This window comes from Coffea eugenioides, chromosome 3, assembly GCF_003713205.1.
Source record: "Coffea eugenioides isolate CCC68of chromosome 3, Ceug_1.0, whole genome shotgun sequence".
Taxonomy (NCBI): Eukaryota; Viridiplantae; Streptophyta; class Magnoliopsida; order Gentianales; family Rubiaceae; genus Coffea; species Coffea eugenioides.
In genome coordinates this window covers 42,383,981-42,403,082 of record NC_040037.1, presented here as the reverse complement: position 1 = coordinate 42,403,082, position 19,102 = coordinate 42,383,981, and the positions used below count along the sequence as shown (strand labels likewise).

The 19,102-nt window shown below is 32.9% G+C and overlaps 2 protein-coding genes across 6 annotated transcripts; one reads left to right on the top strand and one right to left on the bottom strand.

Moving 5' to 3' along the window:
* Positions 1 to 10,457: 10,457 nt before the first annotated feature.
* LOC113766931 lies at positions 10,458 to 13,389 on the bottom strand. 5 transcript variants are annotated; one of them, XR_003467822.1, is made up of 6 exons: positions 13,302 to 13,389; positions 11,572 to 11,688; positions 11,151 to 11,364; positions 10,993 to 11,074; positions 10,777 to 10,889; positions 10,458 to 10,685 (listed from the first exon to the last, which is right to left on the bottom strand). XR_003467822.1 is itself a non-coding variant. In XM_027311089.1 (5 exons), the coding sequence occupies exons 1-5, from the start codon at positions 13,320 to 13,322 to the stop codon at positions 10,858 to 10,860; spliced, it is 462 nt and encodes a 153-aa protein (XP_027166890.1). In that variant the 5' UTR covers positions 13,323 to 13,389; the 3' UTR covers positions 10,458 to 10,857. The 5 variants fall into 5 exon arrangements, 2 of the variants coding, with proteins under 2 accessions (XP_027166890.1, XP_027166891.1); XR_003467821.1 differs by having other exon boundaries at positions 11,576 to 11,688; XR_003467823.1 differs by lacking the exon at positions 10,993 to 11,074.
* A 5,081-nt stretch (positions 13,390 to 18,470) lies between these two features.
* LOC113766670 lies at positions 18,471 to 18,893 on the top strand. Its single transcript, XM_027310834.1, has one exon. The coding sequence runs from the start codon at positions 18,471 to 18,473 to the stop codon at positions 18,891 to 18,893; it is 423 nt and encodes a 140-aa protein (XP_027166635.1).
* Positions 18,894 to 19,102: the final 209 nt, after the last annotated feature.

The window sequence follows — 19,102 nt, the reverse complement described above, 5'->3', positions numbered from 1 at the left end:
ATTTATTGTATTTTAATAATAGCAATAATTGTAGCAGTTAGTAAAAAATTGTAACTTTAATTAAATTTGAATTACGAAGACAATAGAAAAATATAATAGTCCAAACCAATGTGTCTTTTTGCATTCTATTTTCAATTTTTTTATTTCAATTAAAAACTACTAATTTGTCATAGCGTAATTAAATTTTTAAATCTTCAAATATATTACTATTGATACCAAAATAAGGTGCTCTTAGGACAATAGAATCTTTATCATTTGTGCTTTAAGTTAGATTCTCCCAAAAAAATAAAAAAAAGGAAACAAAGGAAAGAAAAAAGAAAAACTCAATTATCTCCACCAATGAAATTTCAATTTTCAAAAATAGAACGATTAGATGAAAAAAATTTGTATGTGGTGAATCATTTATACTCTATTGTTAACATAAATAACATAAAAAATAATACAAAGAGTTCAATTTCAAAGAATATACATATCTTCACTTTTAAGAAACAGTGCATATAATTTGATATTGAAGAATTACAAATTCAACTTACGTAATATGAAAACTAATAATGGTAAAGCATGCAACCAATATTTATGCAAACAATCATTTTTTAGTTTATTTTATTTTAAATTTTGCCCTTCTACCTCTCCCAACACTATTTCCATTCTCAATTGTCACACACAGGATTCGAATTTTGAACTAAAAAGAACTCTAAAAACTCTAACCTGGCTACTGAGCCAACCCCAGTGATTGTCAAACAATTGACTTTTGATTAACGTGCAAATTTAGGTCATCCAACTCTAAAAAAATTAAATATTGTTCATATATATAATTACAAATCATGCCATTTTCATGGTATTATCATAATTTGTTTGGCATGGAAAAAACAGCAAAGTAATTAGAAGTATCAATACTATACATACCATTCAAAAATATTGATACTTTTGTCAAATCATTTCATATTTGATCAAATATTTATTTAAATGTTAATTTTTCATCTTCTTTAATTAATTGCCCTTAAAGCCGTTTTTTTAAATTGAAAGAGACTGAATGTATCCTCATTTGTTAAAAATCCTCATTTGTAGATATAACATTTTGTGAACTTTTTTTCCTTTTAAAATAATGGTTTCTAGGATAATTAATTAAAGAAGATAAAATTAAATAGAAAATAGAAAATATACAAATATGAAATTTGTTAAAATAATTTTCACAAATAAATTTTAATGTATAAGAAAAATTATATTTGATGATATTATAATCACATGCTTTACTAATTTAGAAAAGCATATAAATGTAAGGAAGGGTATTTATTATTAGTGTGTGCATATATATATATATGGTAGGTTGTGTGGGATTTTGGAACCCTTAGTGAAAATACCAATCACTCCATCAAGTTTGACTAAATAACAAAGTTCAGCAAGGCAAAAAGGAGCCATTGTGGAAGATTTCTGATGGTGTTATTATATTGAAGGAGCATGTTGCAACTTATTTTTGACCCCTTGTAATGTTTAGATTTTACCTTCAACCGGAAGCTTTTTTGCTTTAACACCCTTTCAATTAGATAGAACCACTACAGCTTACTACAGTACCCATTTTACTAATTTTTTTTTCCTTAATAAGAGATCTCATAACAGCCAGCATATATGTGCATGGTGAAAGCTAAAAATACTGAATTAATCGGATTGGGAAGGGTTGGATTAGTTAGTAAAGTAGGGAGAATTGTAAATTAGAGATATTGAATTCAAAACCTTCCACTTTGAAAAAAAAAACTGAACTAATCAGATCAAGAGCATAGTACAAGTTTGTTTTGCGCCATTATTAGCGTTTGCAATCACCAGGAGATGCTTCACTACTAGTGTTTACAGACATCAACCGACAGTTTACAAAATCAGCAACATAGTTTTACACTGCACAATTTATTGTCAACCAAATTATAAACATGAAATATGAATGATAAATAGTTACAAATACATGAAACTTCAACTGTAAAAGAAAATTTTTTATTCTTGCACACAAAGAAAAAGAAAAGAGAAAAAAGAACAGAGACTTGCACATCAACTTGCCACAACTTCTTGCGTGGCCTTTCCACAGGTACCCGAGTGGCCGCTGTTGTAATCCGTGTTAGCCGTCCAATACTGGGAGATTGTTGAGGACGCTCACGGGTGCCTGGCCACGGGGTCCTAGCCAGCGAGTTCCCCGACCTCAGGGAGGTGGGCCTAGCCAGATAGGTCCCCATAGCCAGCGAGTTCCCCGACCATGGGGCCAGTGATGTACCCGTGGCCAGCGAGTTCCCCGACCAAGGGGACGCCAAGTTTTCTTGCAACTCTTGGATTCAGCGTTTCAGTGGCCTGTGTAGCTTCCATCACAGGAAACCATAAAGTTGAGCATTGTATGAAATTTATCAGTAACTCAACAACAGAATATCATACTATATGTTATTTGTCTAGTGGGTGGTTCAATTAAATTGAAGTGAAGAATCAGAAGGGTGAGAGATGCTTAATTACCAATTGCAAGGGCGACCAGAAGCACCATAAAAAGGAACCTGCTTGAAGCCTTCACGTCCATGTTTGCTCGCTCTTTGTGCTTGATTTCAAACAAACTAAACCCTTGAATGTTTTCTTTCGCACTTTAGCTTCTGAATTTATAGGATGAGTTCAGAGTGATTTTCCATTAAACAAATGGTATACAGTTGGTGGCCAGTCGTATTATTAATCAAAATGTTTCATGAACTCAACTGGACGTGCAATTACATGACCATCTGCTCGGATCTTCCAAGTCAACTGAATCTCCTATTGCCAGATAATATGGAAATACTTTAGCATTTCTATTTTCCTCAAGTTACTAAACCAAAACGCATGAGGGCCGAGACTGTGTATGTTATGCATGGGAAAGGACTCGCAAACTTAGTCATGAAATCTCAAAATTTCCTGCCAAGGATGGGTTCAGAGTGACTTTCCATTAAACAAATGGTATATGGTTGGTGGCCAATCAAATTATGTCTATGGTTTGGAAATGGAATCCTCATCATTAATCGAAACCATGTTTCATGAGCTCAACTGGACGTGGAATTAATTATATGGCCATGTGCTTCGTGACAAGTGTCTATTTTACTTAATAGTTTGTATATTATTTAGTTCATTTATAATTAATTTTGAGCTCCCACAAAAATTTGAGTGACTATTTTGACAATAGTTAATACTTTTCAGTAAATTTGACAGGACTTGTGAATTCGTCCCATTTTACTTGGTACAATTTATCATTTTTGGTTGGGATGGAGTAAGGATAATCTTGCTCCGTTCACAAAAGTTATCTCCAAATTGGGTGATAGCATTTGGGGGTTGGATAGTGAATTTTGAATCAGATATCAAATCGGATACTTATGAGAAGGTTTTGCAAGAGTAAGAGTGTTCAGTAGTATCCGAGGTTGTATAGTGAAAATCGAATTGGATATCAAGCTGGATAACAGCACCTGTTAGGTCATCCAGTAGCTCATCCACATTGGGGATTGGAAACTTGTCCTTGACAGTTAATTCGTTTAGCTTTTTGTAATTCACACAAAATCTCCAAGTACCTTCTTTTTTCTTGACTAGCAACACAGGGGAAGCAAAAGGACTATTGTTGTGCTTAACTATCCCTTTCTGCAACATTCCAGTAACCTGCTTCTCAATTTCCTCCTTATGACAATGGGTGTATCTATAAGGCTTCAATTTGAATGGCTGAGTTCCTGGTTTGAGGGGTATTTCATGGTCCACACTCCTACTGGGAGGTAAGGCATCTGGGATCTGAAACACATCTTTATACTGCTGTAGTAGCTCAGCTATTTCTGAGGAAATAGTTTCTGCTTCTTCTCCTTTCTCATGTGCTGAGCTCATTGCCATGCACATCTATTTCTTGTACTCTATGAATCTCCTCAAATCCTTTCCCTTGATTAGATCCAGATCACAATCTTCTGCTCTTCCATGCAGTTGAATCTCATCTCTCTCATGGCGTAAGGATATTCTGAGCTGATGGAAATCAAATGTAATGGGGCTAAAGTGTGTCATCCAATCCACTCCCAATATTATGTCCCAGCCCCCAAGTTCCATTACTTTAAGGTTGAATCTGAAATTGTGTTGGTTAATACTCCAGTTCACATTAGGACAAATAGCATTGCTATTTACACAAGTCCCATTTTGCCCATGATAACAGAAAATGGTTGATCCACCCATTGATACTTAATGTCCATGCCAATGACCAATTCACTGCTGGTGCAGCTGTTTGAACTCCCAGTATCCACCAAAATTAACACTTCCCCCCATCCAAGATCCCTACTAATGTAATAGTTTTCCTTTTTAGTGCTTCAGATAATGCATGTAAGGGCATCTCCATTGTCTGCCCAGGGTTCCTTGTCTGTTCATCTTGTTCACCAATTGCATCTTCAAAGGCAGATTCCTCCTCCTCCTCTAGGAGCATGTAGTTTGCATAGCCTACCTTGCACTGGTGGCCTATTCCATACTTTTCCCCACACTTAAAACATAGACCATTAGCTCTCCTATACTGCATTTCCTGTGTTGAAAGTTTCCTTGAGTCCTTGAATTCCTCTTGAGAGTTCCCGAACTTAGAATGCTTGAAATTGCTACTGGCAAGCACCTTGTATGAGTGACTCCCTGTAGCAGTTGGTGTATTACTCCTTGTCATTCCAAACTTATGCTCTCCCAAAGTTTTGGTACTGTCCTTAGTATTCCTATGTTGGATCCTGATTGACTGTTCCTGCCACTGTGAAATCTCAAATGCTTCTGCCAAGGTAGCAGGTTTAAGCATTCTGACCATAGGCTTGATTTCCTCTTTTAATCCACTTATGAAACTGGAAACAAAATAGTTTTCTTCCAGATTTCGATTCTTAGTCATCATAAGGGGTTTCAGTTCTTCGAACTTTTCCTGATATTCTCTCACACTCCCTTCTTGCTGCAGCTTATTGAACTCGTCTATCGCATCTCTACAAATTTTTTTATATAAATCGCCTACACAGTAATTCACCAAATTCTTCCCAGTCCAATTTAGGTTTTTCAATTTTTACCCCTTGGAACCACTTGTCTGGCACTTTATCTCTTCCCAGTGTCATTTTCATCAATAGATTGTTAAACCTTTGTTCCAGAATTTTATTAAGATTCTGTTCCATTCCCGTGACCAAATCTTCTATCCTCTTGTTGCTTTCTCCGAGCTCCATTTTCAATTCGTTCCTAATTTGTTGTTTCTCCGATTGAGCTGAATGCAGCGATTCTAGAAGCTCCTGAAGCTTGAACTCCTGTTTTTTCACTTGTTCCTCCAATGTTCGAAATCGAGTGCCTTCCGCCATTGAATTGCAACGCAAGCTCCAAGGATCGATAGCTCTGATACCAATTGACAGGGTCACCAGATAATTTGGCTAATCTAGTATTGGAATTGTGAAATTAGAGAGGGAAATAGAGAAGAGAAGAGAAGGCAGAAGAGGGAAGAGAGAAACTGAGAAGAGAGAGAAAGAATGGGAATTGTTATTTCTTCAAAATGTCGTTATTACAATTAATGGTGGTCCCTACCTTTATAACAACCAGATTTGGTAGTTAATCCTAACCGACTTAATGCTCATTACCAAACTACACTGTTTTTCTTTGCAATTCATCCAAGCCTGACAGGGGTCTATTATGAACTCACATAGCAGCCAGAATTATTTGATAGGGAGATAAACAGATAATTTTGGTCCGCAAAAGTTTGAGGCTCTTCAATTTGTTTGCCACAAACCAAAGTGAATCCTTATAATATTTAGATAATGGTTCAATTTGGTTACTTATGATTCATACAATACTAATCCAATCACTATTTTATCCAGTCTATGACAATCTAACAACAACTGCATAACTATAACATTAAGAGTCCAGAGCCACTAGAGCAACATAACATCTCTAGTGCGACTCCCATCCCAAAAAATACTACCTTTAACAAAATTATACCCTGTTCATTAAATAGAATTGCTATCACCCCCTTTTAAATTTTCACTATTTTTTCTCTAAATGTTCTCAAATTCAAATTCAAATTAGTTGTCATACACTTAATGATGAAAATGTATATACTATCAATACATGAAAAATTAATTCTTTTGTTAAAACCACACTATGTATGCATAGTGAAGACATCGATCCTGAATTTGTCAGATCAGGGGCAGTATACTAATTATTTGTACCACCAGTTATTTTAACTATTTACAAATTCAATAGCGCTGCTTACAAGTATATCATCGACAAATAGAAGTACACAACAATAAAACAAAAGTAAATCACCGAACATGAACATAACTGTTGTACATGAATGCACACTACAACTTCATTTTTGTATGCTAAATGCCCATACTGGTACATGGATCAACTCGTCACAACTCCGTACGTGGCCTCGATCTGAATTTATCAGCCTTCAACTGCACATACATTACCCACGCATTCGCCAGTTCGACTGTCCACGGTTGGGCTTACTGGGGAGGTTTGGTGCGTGGCTCTAATGGCAGGCTAATCTTCACTTTCTACAAGGAGTTTGGGGAGTTGGATGTACTAGCGGCAGAGAGCTCCATACTATTGTATGGACTCCAGCGGTGCTCAAAAGGATTCAAGGGCGACTGCTGGTGCAAGTGGACTCGGAAAGTCTAATTCGATTGCTCAAGTTAACAACTATAGCCAAGTGGCCACTTTGCAACACGATCAGAAGCATACGAGCATTGCTTCTCCATTTTTCGGCTTCGGTCCAACATATATTTAGGGAGGAGAATTCCTCTGCTGATATGCTATCTAAGTTGAGGCTTCCATCAGAGTTATTTTGTAGCTCGCAAGATCAACTTCCAAGGAGGATTCAGGCGGCTCTGAATCTGGATTGTCGAGAGTTTTGCTATGTTCGTATGCAGGTGGACAAAGGGTAGTCGTGCAGTGATGGGGGTAAGCAGTTTGTGTACTCGAACTTATTGTAATTGCTGGTTATGAATAAAGGAAGGGGCTGGCATCCCCACCCGTTGAGCGGGTTTCACCAAAAAAAAAAAACTCACTTTTCTTTATTGTCTTGATAGTTAAGGTACATCCATTAACTAAGAAACAACCCTAGGTACGCCAATAAAATATAATCCCTTGATTGCAGGAAAAGTCTGAAGTAACGAGCGTTATGATAACGAAACTGTTTTTACCTGATATAACAGGTAAAAACACTTTTAGCGACCATTTGATAACCTGTTATACTGGTCATCTAAATAAAATAGTACCTAAAAATATGGTTAGTAAGTTTTACATTAAAAATAGTAAGTTAACTCAAGAAATTAGTAACTTTTATGTCTCAAACAGTAAATTTGAAGAAATATGGAACTTACTTTTTTTTTGGAAGTAGATAACTACTCTATATCTAAAACTTACTTTTTGGAGAGTAAGTTTAGTTCAAATAATAGTAAGTTTTTATAGACTAATAGTAAATATTGTTGATAGAATAGTAAATTTGGGTTAATCATCAAAACTTACTAGTTTATGGCATAAATTTACTATTTTACTTAAAGAAACTTATATGGAACAAGTATTAGGAAGTTTATTTGAAATAATGCTAAGATTTTTTATTAATAATTGAAACTTAGTATTATAGTTAGTAATTACACGTAATGTAAATATATGATACACAATTGTACGTATCATTTATAAATGTTATATGTTTTAAGCATTTTAAATAAACTATGAAAACTTTTTTTTTGCATATGACCTTATAAAATATGTAAGAATAATTTGTCATATTATAAATTTTGAATTATTTTTGAATTTGTAAAAGGTTAAAAAGTTTGGATGACAGTAAAAAAAAATCTTTTGAGTTATATATAGAATTGCACTTATCTATACATCACAATTTCCATATATGGACACCGATGAATATAATAAAATGGTACGCAATTTTCATATATTAATGCCTATGAATTTAATAAAATGGTAAAATCTTAATAAATTTATTTTCTGGGTCACAAGTATAAAAATTAAAGTTGTATTAACATAGAATAATCTTTGAAAATTATAGTAAAATTACCCATATGTTAAGTTTTGTGACTTTCAAACATACTTTGTATCATTTACATTATGGATTTGTATCCATATGTTTTCTATCAAACTCTTTTTTTATTGGCAAATGGTAAGTAAATTATTATAAAAGGGCATTTTATAATAATCATAATTTTTAATAGATGAATTTTATGTAAACTGTTAAAATTATGAATTCACAAACGACTAAATCTGACTACTTTATGACACATATTAGTCTAAATGACTAAAAAATTACTGTAATCATGTACACGTTGATTGTTGAATTGAAATTTCTTTTATTACTAGTACAAGTTCTTCTAATCAAAGCAAAATAAAATCAAATATCTTTTCCTTTTGTATGCAATAGTTATGCTTAATAGAAAATTATTAAACCATTTTTACAGTACATAATTTCTCCTAAAATTTGTAACATTTACCATGACCTCTAACCTTGACATTGTTATTTAATTTACCTTCTAAATTTAATTTAATTTTCTTATATTAATTGTTATACTAAATTTATAATTTTTGTTATTATATTATTTCTCATTTTGTTTAGGCTTTTACTCTTATTATTTCTTGTGTCTCAGATGTAAATTTATTAAAACTTTATCATCTTATTATATTCATAGGTGTTAATTTATAAAAATTTTGATATATAAACAAGTAATATTCTATATATAACTAGGAAGATTTGTTGTTATTATTATCCAAACTTTCAAACTTTTCAAAAATTGAAAATAATTAAAAACTTATAATACGACAAAATTTTATTACATATTTTACGAGATTATGTGAAAAGTCAAACTTTTTTCCATAGTATTTTAAAATATGTAAATAAATTTTTTTAAATGTTAACTATAATCTTGTATTATACAGGTATATTATGAGTACTTACTAACTAAGGTACTAAAAATTAATCATTAATAAAACATCTTATCGTTATTTCAAATAAATTCCCTAACACTAGTTTGAAATATGTTTTAAAGTAAAATAGTACATGTGTCTCATAAATCAGTAAATTTTGATTATTAATCAATTTTACCATGTTATCAGTAAGAATTACTATTTATGTATTAAAACTTACTATTACATGAATTAAACTTACACTATAAAAAGTAAGTTTGGGATATAAAGTAGTAATTTATTTATTTAAAAAGTAAGTTTAATATTTATTCCAATTTACATTTTGAAGTATAAAAGTTACTAATTTATTACTGTTAACTTACTATTTTAGATGGAAAACTTACTTTCTTATTTTTAAGTGTTATCCTATTTAGGTGGATAGGCCTATCAAATAATCAAATGGCCGCTAAAAGTAAATAAAAAATAAATCGAAAATGGTCATATAAGTGTTATCCTATTTATGTTTCAAAAAGTAAATCGAAATAAAAATGAAAGTTACTTTTTTTAAAAATTAAATTACTACTCTACATTCGAAACTTAGTTTTGTGGGGAGTAAGTTTAGTTCAAGTAATAGTAAGTTTTTATAGATTAATAGTAAATCTTGTTGAAAGAATAATAATTTGGTTAATCATCAAAACTTACTAGTTTGTGGCATAAATTTACTATATTACTTAAAGAAACTTATATGAAACAAGTATTAAGAAGTTTATTTAAACTAGTGCTAAGATTTTTTTATTAATGGTTGAAACTTAATATTATAGTTAGTAGTTGTTGGTAACATAAATGTATAATAATGATTGTATGTTTCATTCATAAATGTTTTGCGTTTTAAGCATTTTAATAAATGTATGCATCATTTATAAATGTTATGTGTTTTAATAAATTTATTTTCTAGGTCACAAGTATAAAAGGTAAAGTGATCGTATCTAATGTAGCGTAATCTTTTAAAATTATAGTAAATTTACCCATATATTAAGTTTCGTGAGTTTCAAATATATTTCGTATCATTCACAATATGGATTTACATGCACATTTTTTATGAAACTTGCTTTTAATTGGCAAATAGTATGTAAATTATTATAAAATGTCATTTTATGATAATCATAATTTTTATAGGTGAATGGAATAGGTGCAAGATCTTGATACTGTACTACAACACAAATTTGGGGATAAGTACAAGTTTCAGGCATCGTCATTTGAATTTGACGAATCTCCTAACATTCCTAAACAACCGAATGGGTAACTTTCATTAATGACGTTTTAAAGCCTAAAAAACCGTGTGCTGAGTATTGTATAACATGAGTATTTGAGTTGCTTTTCGAGTTCTGCTCATCAAGTAAGCCAGTCCAATTTGAAGTAAACAGCAAAATCTACATGCACAAGACATTTGATATGAAATTGGTATTTCAAAATAGGAGAAAACGGCTCATTTTGAGCATCAGAATGAATCTAACTTTTAATAATTGATACTTACGCATCAAAATTAAGCTGGCAGGACACTAGATATAGCTATCTAAACATGACAAGATTACATGGCCAAGAACTGAATTTAGAGCACAAAGACTTTGGCTTCAGAAATCTGAAGCAATCAAAAGGCTAGTAACTTGATTTGAGAATTTGATCACCAGCATCAAGGGCTCTGATATCACTATCAAAAGCTTCAGTTTGGATTGACATTTCTGGTTTACAAACCCAAGAGCACTTGGATGCTAACAATATCTGAAATTTGATCACCAAACTTTTTTCCAAGCAAGCTGAAATTATTCACATTAAAACAAGTAAACACCAGAAATTGCAAACTAAGGAGATTATGTTCAGATTTACAATCAAAACGCATTAAACTACCTTCGAAGAAACTTAAATCATCCTAAAAGCTTTGAGCAAAGACGTGCAAAAACATTTGTACTCTCTCAAGAATAAAATTCCTTAATGGTCTTGGCTGAAATCTGGTTCATTCACTACAAAACCATCACAAGATTTGTATTAAAAAAAGGCCACAACAACACATAATCATAGCAAATAAATAACATAAAACTTAGGCGTGAAGAAGGAAAAATGTACCTGAATACTTTTCATCTCCTAACAAGCTAGTGTTTTGTACATGACTTTGGATTAATGAAGGATTGCATGCCCACATTAATGCCTATACAAATGCAAATAGAGCACCATTATATTTCATGCCTTCACACAAAAATAAATAAAAGCAAGCTATACATTACCTGACCAGGAGGAATGATCTGAAACCAATTACTATCCATTAATTCCTTATTGCATCCATGCTGTGAATCTGATTGCAATAGGCCATCGGATGATCCTATCAGATTCAAATTTACATTCTCAACATTATTGGGTGCCCCAACATGATCATAATTGTGAGTTTCATATGCATCTGTGCACACTTTAGTACATTTTCGTCTATCATGTCCAAATGACCTGCGGGAAAAAAATTGCCAAGCACAATCCATAAACAATAAGATTGAATTTATAAAGGCGTATATGAAGTGTACATATATAACTAACATTTTTGGCCTTCTAACATAAAGCCAATGAGTGGATGAAATTTAGCATTGCTCATTCATATCTGGTTTTGCAAAGCTATTCTAACCGTAGAATAAGTCAATTTTAAGAGTAGGTGATTACTTGCAATTTTTGCATCGTCTTCGCTTTCGCTTGTGAGTGGACTGTTTTGCCTTTTGTCCCTTTGTAGCAACAACAATTGGACCAAGAGAAAGTATGGACCAAAGTGGAAACCTTTGCCTGGGAATTCAATCGTATCGTTGGAATTGAGAACTAAATAAGAAGAAGACAGATGACTTTAAAGAGATAGGTGATACCCGAAAGTGTTTCAGGAACCCAAAACCGTTTTCAGCAACCCAAAATCATTTTCAGAAACCCGGTGATTTTTTCACTTAAATATGTAAATTTTTTACTTTTAGTATTAGTAAGTTTAGTTTAAACATAAGTAAATTTTGTCAAATAATAAGTAAATTAAATTACTCAAAGTGTAAATTTCTATTTCTGACTAAAACTTATCTTTCAGGCATATACTTACTAGTTTGAATTAAAAACTTACTTATCTTCTCGACTTGGCAACCCGTTTCTTTTCTAGGTATTTTATGATTAGAACTCCATTCTCTCTATATTACAAACCATCATCAAACTAATTGAAAACCTCAATTCTCATATAAACCATTCATCTGAATTTTGTTCCAATCAACCCATTCAACAGATTTATGTTCCAGTCTAATCGTTATGATATAGCAATGGCATTAACAAGCTATTTTGACTCTCCCGGTAAGGGTTTACGTATTAGTAATTTTTTAGGAGGAAGATGAGTTATTCCCATGTCCAAAATATCGAAACAACCAGCATAATCTAATCCTTAGTTCAATGAAAGTCACAAATTTGCGGGTAGGTAGATTTGATTATGTTGAATGCCTTTGGCTCTTTACAATGAAATTCAAAATTTTTTCTCATGACAGAGCAAAGACGGTGATATAATTGATTGTGTCTATATGTATCAACAACCAGCATTTGACAATCCTTTGCTCAAAGACCACTGGATTCCGCAGGTTTGCCCCATGCAACACCATTCAAAAGAAAAATAAACAAAAAAATGCAAAAATATGAAGTATGTATAACACCATAATTGATTGATGGTCGGAAACTGTTCTATGAATTTTCTCTCCTTTCCTGACTGAAGAAGAGGGAAGATGTGATTCTACAAAATCTACATGTATCATAGGATGGTAATAAGAATTGCTTCTGCAACACAGATTTACAAGAGTAATAATGGCCAAATTTCCGTGGCATTGCAGACGTTACAATGGAGTAAAAAATTAAAGAGGCTGATAATAAATTTCCATAGAAACAACAGATTCGCAACAATGATTCTAGATCAGTTCAGTTCAATAACATATGCTCCATCAAGCGTATCAACTTAGAATTCCAAAACGGGAGAAACCTCTCTTGCCTGAAGAATTCAAGTTATAAAGCTCATGTTGAGTTACTAATATATTAGTAATTCTCACCCGCACAGAGTAGCAATCACAACATACAAATTTCTCTTTGACATTTCACCAAACATCTTATATGCATTCACAAATTAATCACATTTAACTTAAACGCCTAGTCTCAAGTCCTTTCCTAGATGTTTCACATGGCTATTAAACATATTTTACCCGTAGACAATCAAAACTACAACCATTTCCTAGATGTTTCAACGGACATTTTCGGCCCCAAAATTGCAATAAAATCTTCAAATTCTCAGCCTTGATTTCCCAAGAAAATCTTGACAAATAAAACAAATGAAATATAAATAAATTACAGCAATATAATCAAACGATTTCAAGAGAACATGATGATCTAACCTCGTCACTGCTATTTTTCATATGCTCTTTGGCTGGCTACCACCGTCGCTAACCCTTTTGTTGTGTTTGCATATGGCAGCACTCAAACCCAACTGAACGATGAGAAAGGATAGAAGCAAAGTGTGAACTAAAGATGAAAATTTTGAAGTGAGAAGATTTATTCAATTGTAACAAAGAGAAAGTGTGGATCAAAGTGGAAACCTTTGCCTGGGAATTCAATCGTATCATTGGAACTGGGAACTGAATAAGAAGAAGGTAGATAACTTTAAAGAGAAAGGTGATACCCAAAACCGTTTTCAGGAACCCAAAACCGTTTTTTTACTTAAATATGTACATTTTTTACTTTCAGTATTGGTAAGTTTAATTTAAACATAAGTAAATTTTGTCAAATAATAAGTAAATTAAATTACTCAAAGTGTAAATTTCTATTTCTGACTAAATCTTATCTTTCAGACATATACTTACTAGTTTTAATTAAAAACTTACTAAAGTTAATTTTAATTATTTTAATATAATATTTAAAAAGTCACTAAAAGATTTGATCTGTCACTAAAGGTAATAGAAACCTATAATAGCAGGTTTCCCTAATATCGTTACCATAACTATAGGCATTGTAGCACTGTCCTTGATTGCATTAGGAATTAGAAAAGGCCTGTTCTAATCAATAAACACATTACCAGGATCTATTTAAATTAAATCATCTGTTTTCCTAATATGAAACCAATCACATTAGTTGCCACTAATTTAAGACAATTAAACAAATTATGGATTTAACTGCTATAACTAACATTAGTTTCTCAAGTTGAATTAAATATTGGGCCCTGATATTCAAACAACAAAACACCCATGAGAAATTAAATCAAAAAACATACGAATACTAACGAATAAAAGAAATTAATAAAAAAATTAAATCTCATAAATGTAGATGAACCAAATCCTTTGTTTCTCGACTAGTAAAGAGAATCAGTGACTCTCCATTGAAAAAACCCAAGCAATTTCATTGACAAAAGTTGCGCGAGCATTCAACAATAGAAAACAATGAAAAGAAAACAAAAGGCAGGGGACGGCGCTTCTCGTTTCTGTTTCTCTGAGACTAATCACCTCAAGGGCCAACTGCCTCCCTCGTTTCCGCCTCTAGTCCCGGACTAGATAGATAGATTCTCCCCAAAACACAAAGACGGACTCCTAAAAGTTAGCAAAAGCCAAATCCTTTCTCCGCACGTTTCTTTCCTAAACTACTCCTACTAATACTTTTACTTTCCCACGAAAGGAATACTTCCTAAATTAACGAAAGATAAATACTTGTTTCCTAATACAAAATGGAAATCTACTTATGTTGGAAAAAGACTTCAATTTAAATTGGGAAGTTGTCACGCACGAATAAATCACACATCTTCAGACTTGACAGCAACCCTTGAAAAATCACATCTTTTGTCACTTTTCACTCCACTTCCCTATAATCAGTATCAAATACCAAATATAAGTAGAATCTACCAATTAAAATAACATTTGACTAAAATCAATGGGAAAATAATCATAAATTAAATGATAAAAATGCAACCTATTAATCTTTTCCTAGAAACCAACTAGAAGTCTGTCTGGAAGGGCAATTTATGTGACCGTGTGCACATGGATCTTTTAAGTCAATTGAATCTCTCATTGCCAAATAATGTGAAAATTTTCTATCCCCCCCCCTCGGGGGTATTGTTATGATCTAGAGAGGGTAATCTCTCCTTAGAATTTCAAAAAGCAATGTATGTGCGAAGGGGGAGGGGCCAAGGTGGTGGAAAGAATGGGTAAGTGAGAGATTTCTCGTCCCGCTTTCATCCTTGATACTGTCACAAAGATGTGCATGATAATTAAAGTCGGGAGGTGAACTATCCAGCCAAAAAAAAAGCCTAAAGGTGAATTAGTAAAATGGTTATTTCAACAATATTTTACTTATATAATCACTTTCAAATTAATTAATGTGAATAATCCGCAATGGTTTTCCGTTGTAACTGATAATTTTATTTTGTCAAACTCCTAAAATATTGTGTAATCTTCCGACGTTATAATCTGAAATCTAGGATGAACATAATATATTAAATCATGAGATTAATTATTAGGATCCAAACGCGGAATAAACAACTATTAAGATATTAAGTGCACAACAATTTAATGAGAAACAAACCACAAGCATAAAAGATAAACGACATACAATATTTAAAGTGGTTCGACTTCACCATTGTGCTTACATCTATGGAGAGAAACCTGTTCTTTATTATCAGAAGAAAACTCTATACAAGAATACAATTAGAACCCAAGCCCAACCCTTGTATACCATCTATCATCTCTCAAAAACCCTCTTTCACCCCATGTATAAGGCTACATGTCATCTCTTGTGTGCCCTTGTGTGTCTCTTGTGTAGTAGTATGCCAAAGAACATATTTGGCTAAAATTCAAATAACAATAGGAAACCAATTCTAATTCCTAGACTTGTATAAAATAGGAAATAACTTCTAATTCTTGACTAAATAGAATATTCCTTGGCTACTACTTCAAGTAACTAAAACCAATTAGAAAACTAGTTATTTCCACACAAAACAAGAAATCTATTTAAAAGAAATTAAGCCAATTTCTTAACATTAATCACACACATTCTGTGTATTTCCATATGCACCACCTAATATGTTTACAAAAGAATCAATGGATGATTTAGAAAATAAAAAATTTTGCTTTTATTAGATTATTTTATAGTAACGAGCTTGATAACAAAACATTGGTAAAACTCCAAATAGAGTACAATAATCATGTATAACATGAACTTTCAAATGTAAACAACTTCTTTTTTCGCATTTGCATACAAAAAAAAAAAAAAAAATCAACAACCGAAATCACACAAATTTATTAGCCTCGCGAAAGCCAGTTAAGCAATCAGTAATTCGTTTACAGGGATTAAAGTATAAATGGCTTTGATCTCTGCGCTCGCATCTAACCGACCAATGTTGTTATTTACGAGTGCAGAGGTATCTATGGCCGTATTGCCATTTAATTGTACTTCCACCAGTTTTCTTAGAGGCCTTGTCTTCAACGTTTCCGTGGCCAGCACTGTTGCTTTCACATCGGGCAATGATAAAGCTGAACATTATACAAAATTCATCAGTAACTCATAAAGAAATTAAATATCATATTCATCTTGGGCAATTAAATATTCGTCTATTGTGTGGTATAAATTGAAGTGAAGAATGAGAAGAGAGGGGAGACGGAAGGGAGGGGGGCTTAGTTACCGATTGCCAGTCCGAGGAGCAGCACCACAAAAGCTGATTTACTTGCACCTTCATTATGTTCAGATTGAAGCTGTTGGGAGTTTTTTTTTGGGTAGAAAAGTATATTATAGTAATGTGATGTGTGTGTATATATATATAAGGTAAAAAAATTTTATTTGAAAAGCGTGTCAAGGAAATATTGTAAAATTTTTTTCTGAAATACTGGCAATCCAAACGTATAAACTCTTGAATGTTTCCTTTGGCACTTGGGTATCTGAATTTATAGGGATAAATGCATGCAACATTTTCAATTTTCAACTTTTCCCCTCAATTTTATCGAATCACCTTATTTGCCATCCCCCACCCCTCCCCCAACCACCTACTCATAATTTTGTAAAGCTCCCCACATTGATCCCCTGAAAATTTGCATAGTTCTCACCTTTATCTACATAATTCCTTCTTGAAGATTATAAAATTCTCTCCTCTATGTCTGAATTTTGTAACATTTCCTTTCAAAATAAATTGTTAAATCTACGAGAAAAAAATTATCTTCATGGTAAACATGAGGAATAATAACGATGAGCCACATTGGACATGAATCTTTAGCATTATAAAAAACTTGAGGAAAGGTTGGATTGAATGGTAAAATGGGAGAAATCATAAACAAAATGTCCTTGATTCAAGACCTCTCACTTACCATAAATAAATAAATAAAGTTAACAATTTCTCCCATCCAAGTATCCTAACTCCATCACTAGTTATATCATATACGGTCAATAGTCTCCCATTGGTAGGCACAATCTCAATTTCTAATTGATAGACGATCTATAAAAACCACTAAAATCACTTAAAAATACGCTGGTGACCTTATGCCTTACTCTAAAAAGGGATAACAATCTCTTTCTCTTAAACTTTTTACTACCAAAAGGTGAAAGAGAGTCTCGCTTCAGGCTAAATTAGTAAGTGGAAGGCCAATCATATGACCATGTGTGTGGATCTTGCAAGTCAACTCAAATCTCCTATTTCTAGATAATGTGGAAATTTTCTAGCATTTCGAAATTCCTAAAGTAACTAAATAAATGCCCATGAGAGCCATGACCTAAATATTATGCACGGGAAAGGACCAACAATCCCGCTGTAATTCTTGATGCTGTCTCTATGTCGTGCTTCATAATTAAAATCGGAAGGTGACTTGTCCCAAAATGGAATGAGAGGTTGGCAAAGTTTGCCTGGATACCACCTAATAGATAAATCTATCATATAAAAATTTCAAACAAAAATTCCAATAAAATGACATTTGAAAATAATAGAAAATGGATACTTGTATCAATGATGACCATGATCACCTTGTTTCGTGACCTACTAATGTTGGACTTAATTAAAAAAAATACTAATATTATCCATTATCCAATATCACACTTCGAACGAAGAAAGCGAATTTGTTGGCAAAGTAAACCGAACTCAAAGTTTTTTTAAAATTACTTAGTAGTTTTATTGGAGTTAAGTTTCAGTAGTTTAGTTATTCAGACACTGGTGTTCTATTTGATAGTTTTCTTCGTTAGTGGTTTCTTGTTTATCAACTTCAGTAGGGGTGTATATATGGTGTTATGTGCAGTATTTCTCTTAAGAGTCTTTATAGAAAATTTATTGAGTCCCCATAGTCATAAGAATTTCTTGCTTGTTTTAGATATTAATAATATTTTGACTTGAATTTATCTTCTATTCTTTCCAACAGTAGGGATGGGATTTTTAGTTAGAAGGGTGGACATACATGTACAAAAATTATCATTTTACGAGTGTAATTCAATTTTATGGGTGGAATTTGTCTTCTGTGTTTCTAACACTTAATTGTCAAATGTTAATGTCTAAGTGCAACTCAAAGTAATATATGTTTAATCAACCTCTATATGATCAAGTCATTATGTATCACCAGAAGAGGTTAGACAGACTTCTAATCAATGGGGCATGTTTGGAACTTTCCGCAGCCATTTCTGTTACTCATTTGGCGAGACATCCTTCGGATCACGCACCATTGAAGATTTCGTTTGTATCTCGGTTAGATAATAAACCACGGCCTTTCCGTTTCTTGAATGTCTGGATGACTAAACCAGAACTTTTGGAGGTGATTAGAAATGCCTGGGTTCAAGAAGTTAATGGGTCTCCCTTCCGGGTTTTATGCTCTAAATTATTGGCAACGAGGAGGGCTATTCAGGCTTGGAACAAGCACAGTTTTGGAAATATTTTCAAAGCTGTTCAAAAGGCTGAAGTTGCGGTACAACTAGTAGAGGAGGTGGCAGATCAAGATGATACCGAGGAGAGCCAAGTTGCGCTCAGGAAGGCTTAGGTGGAATTACGCTATGCTTTATCCATTGAAGAGCAGTTTTGGAGCCAAAAGGCTCGAGTCGAATGGCTTCGTCATGGAGATCGTAACTCAAGGTATTTTCATGCGGTGGTGAAACAGCGACGGGTTCAAGGAATGATACATAGAATAAAAAATTCCAATGGTGTTTGGGTGGATAAAGATGCTGATATAGCAGGTGAGGCAATAACATA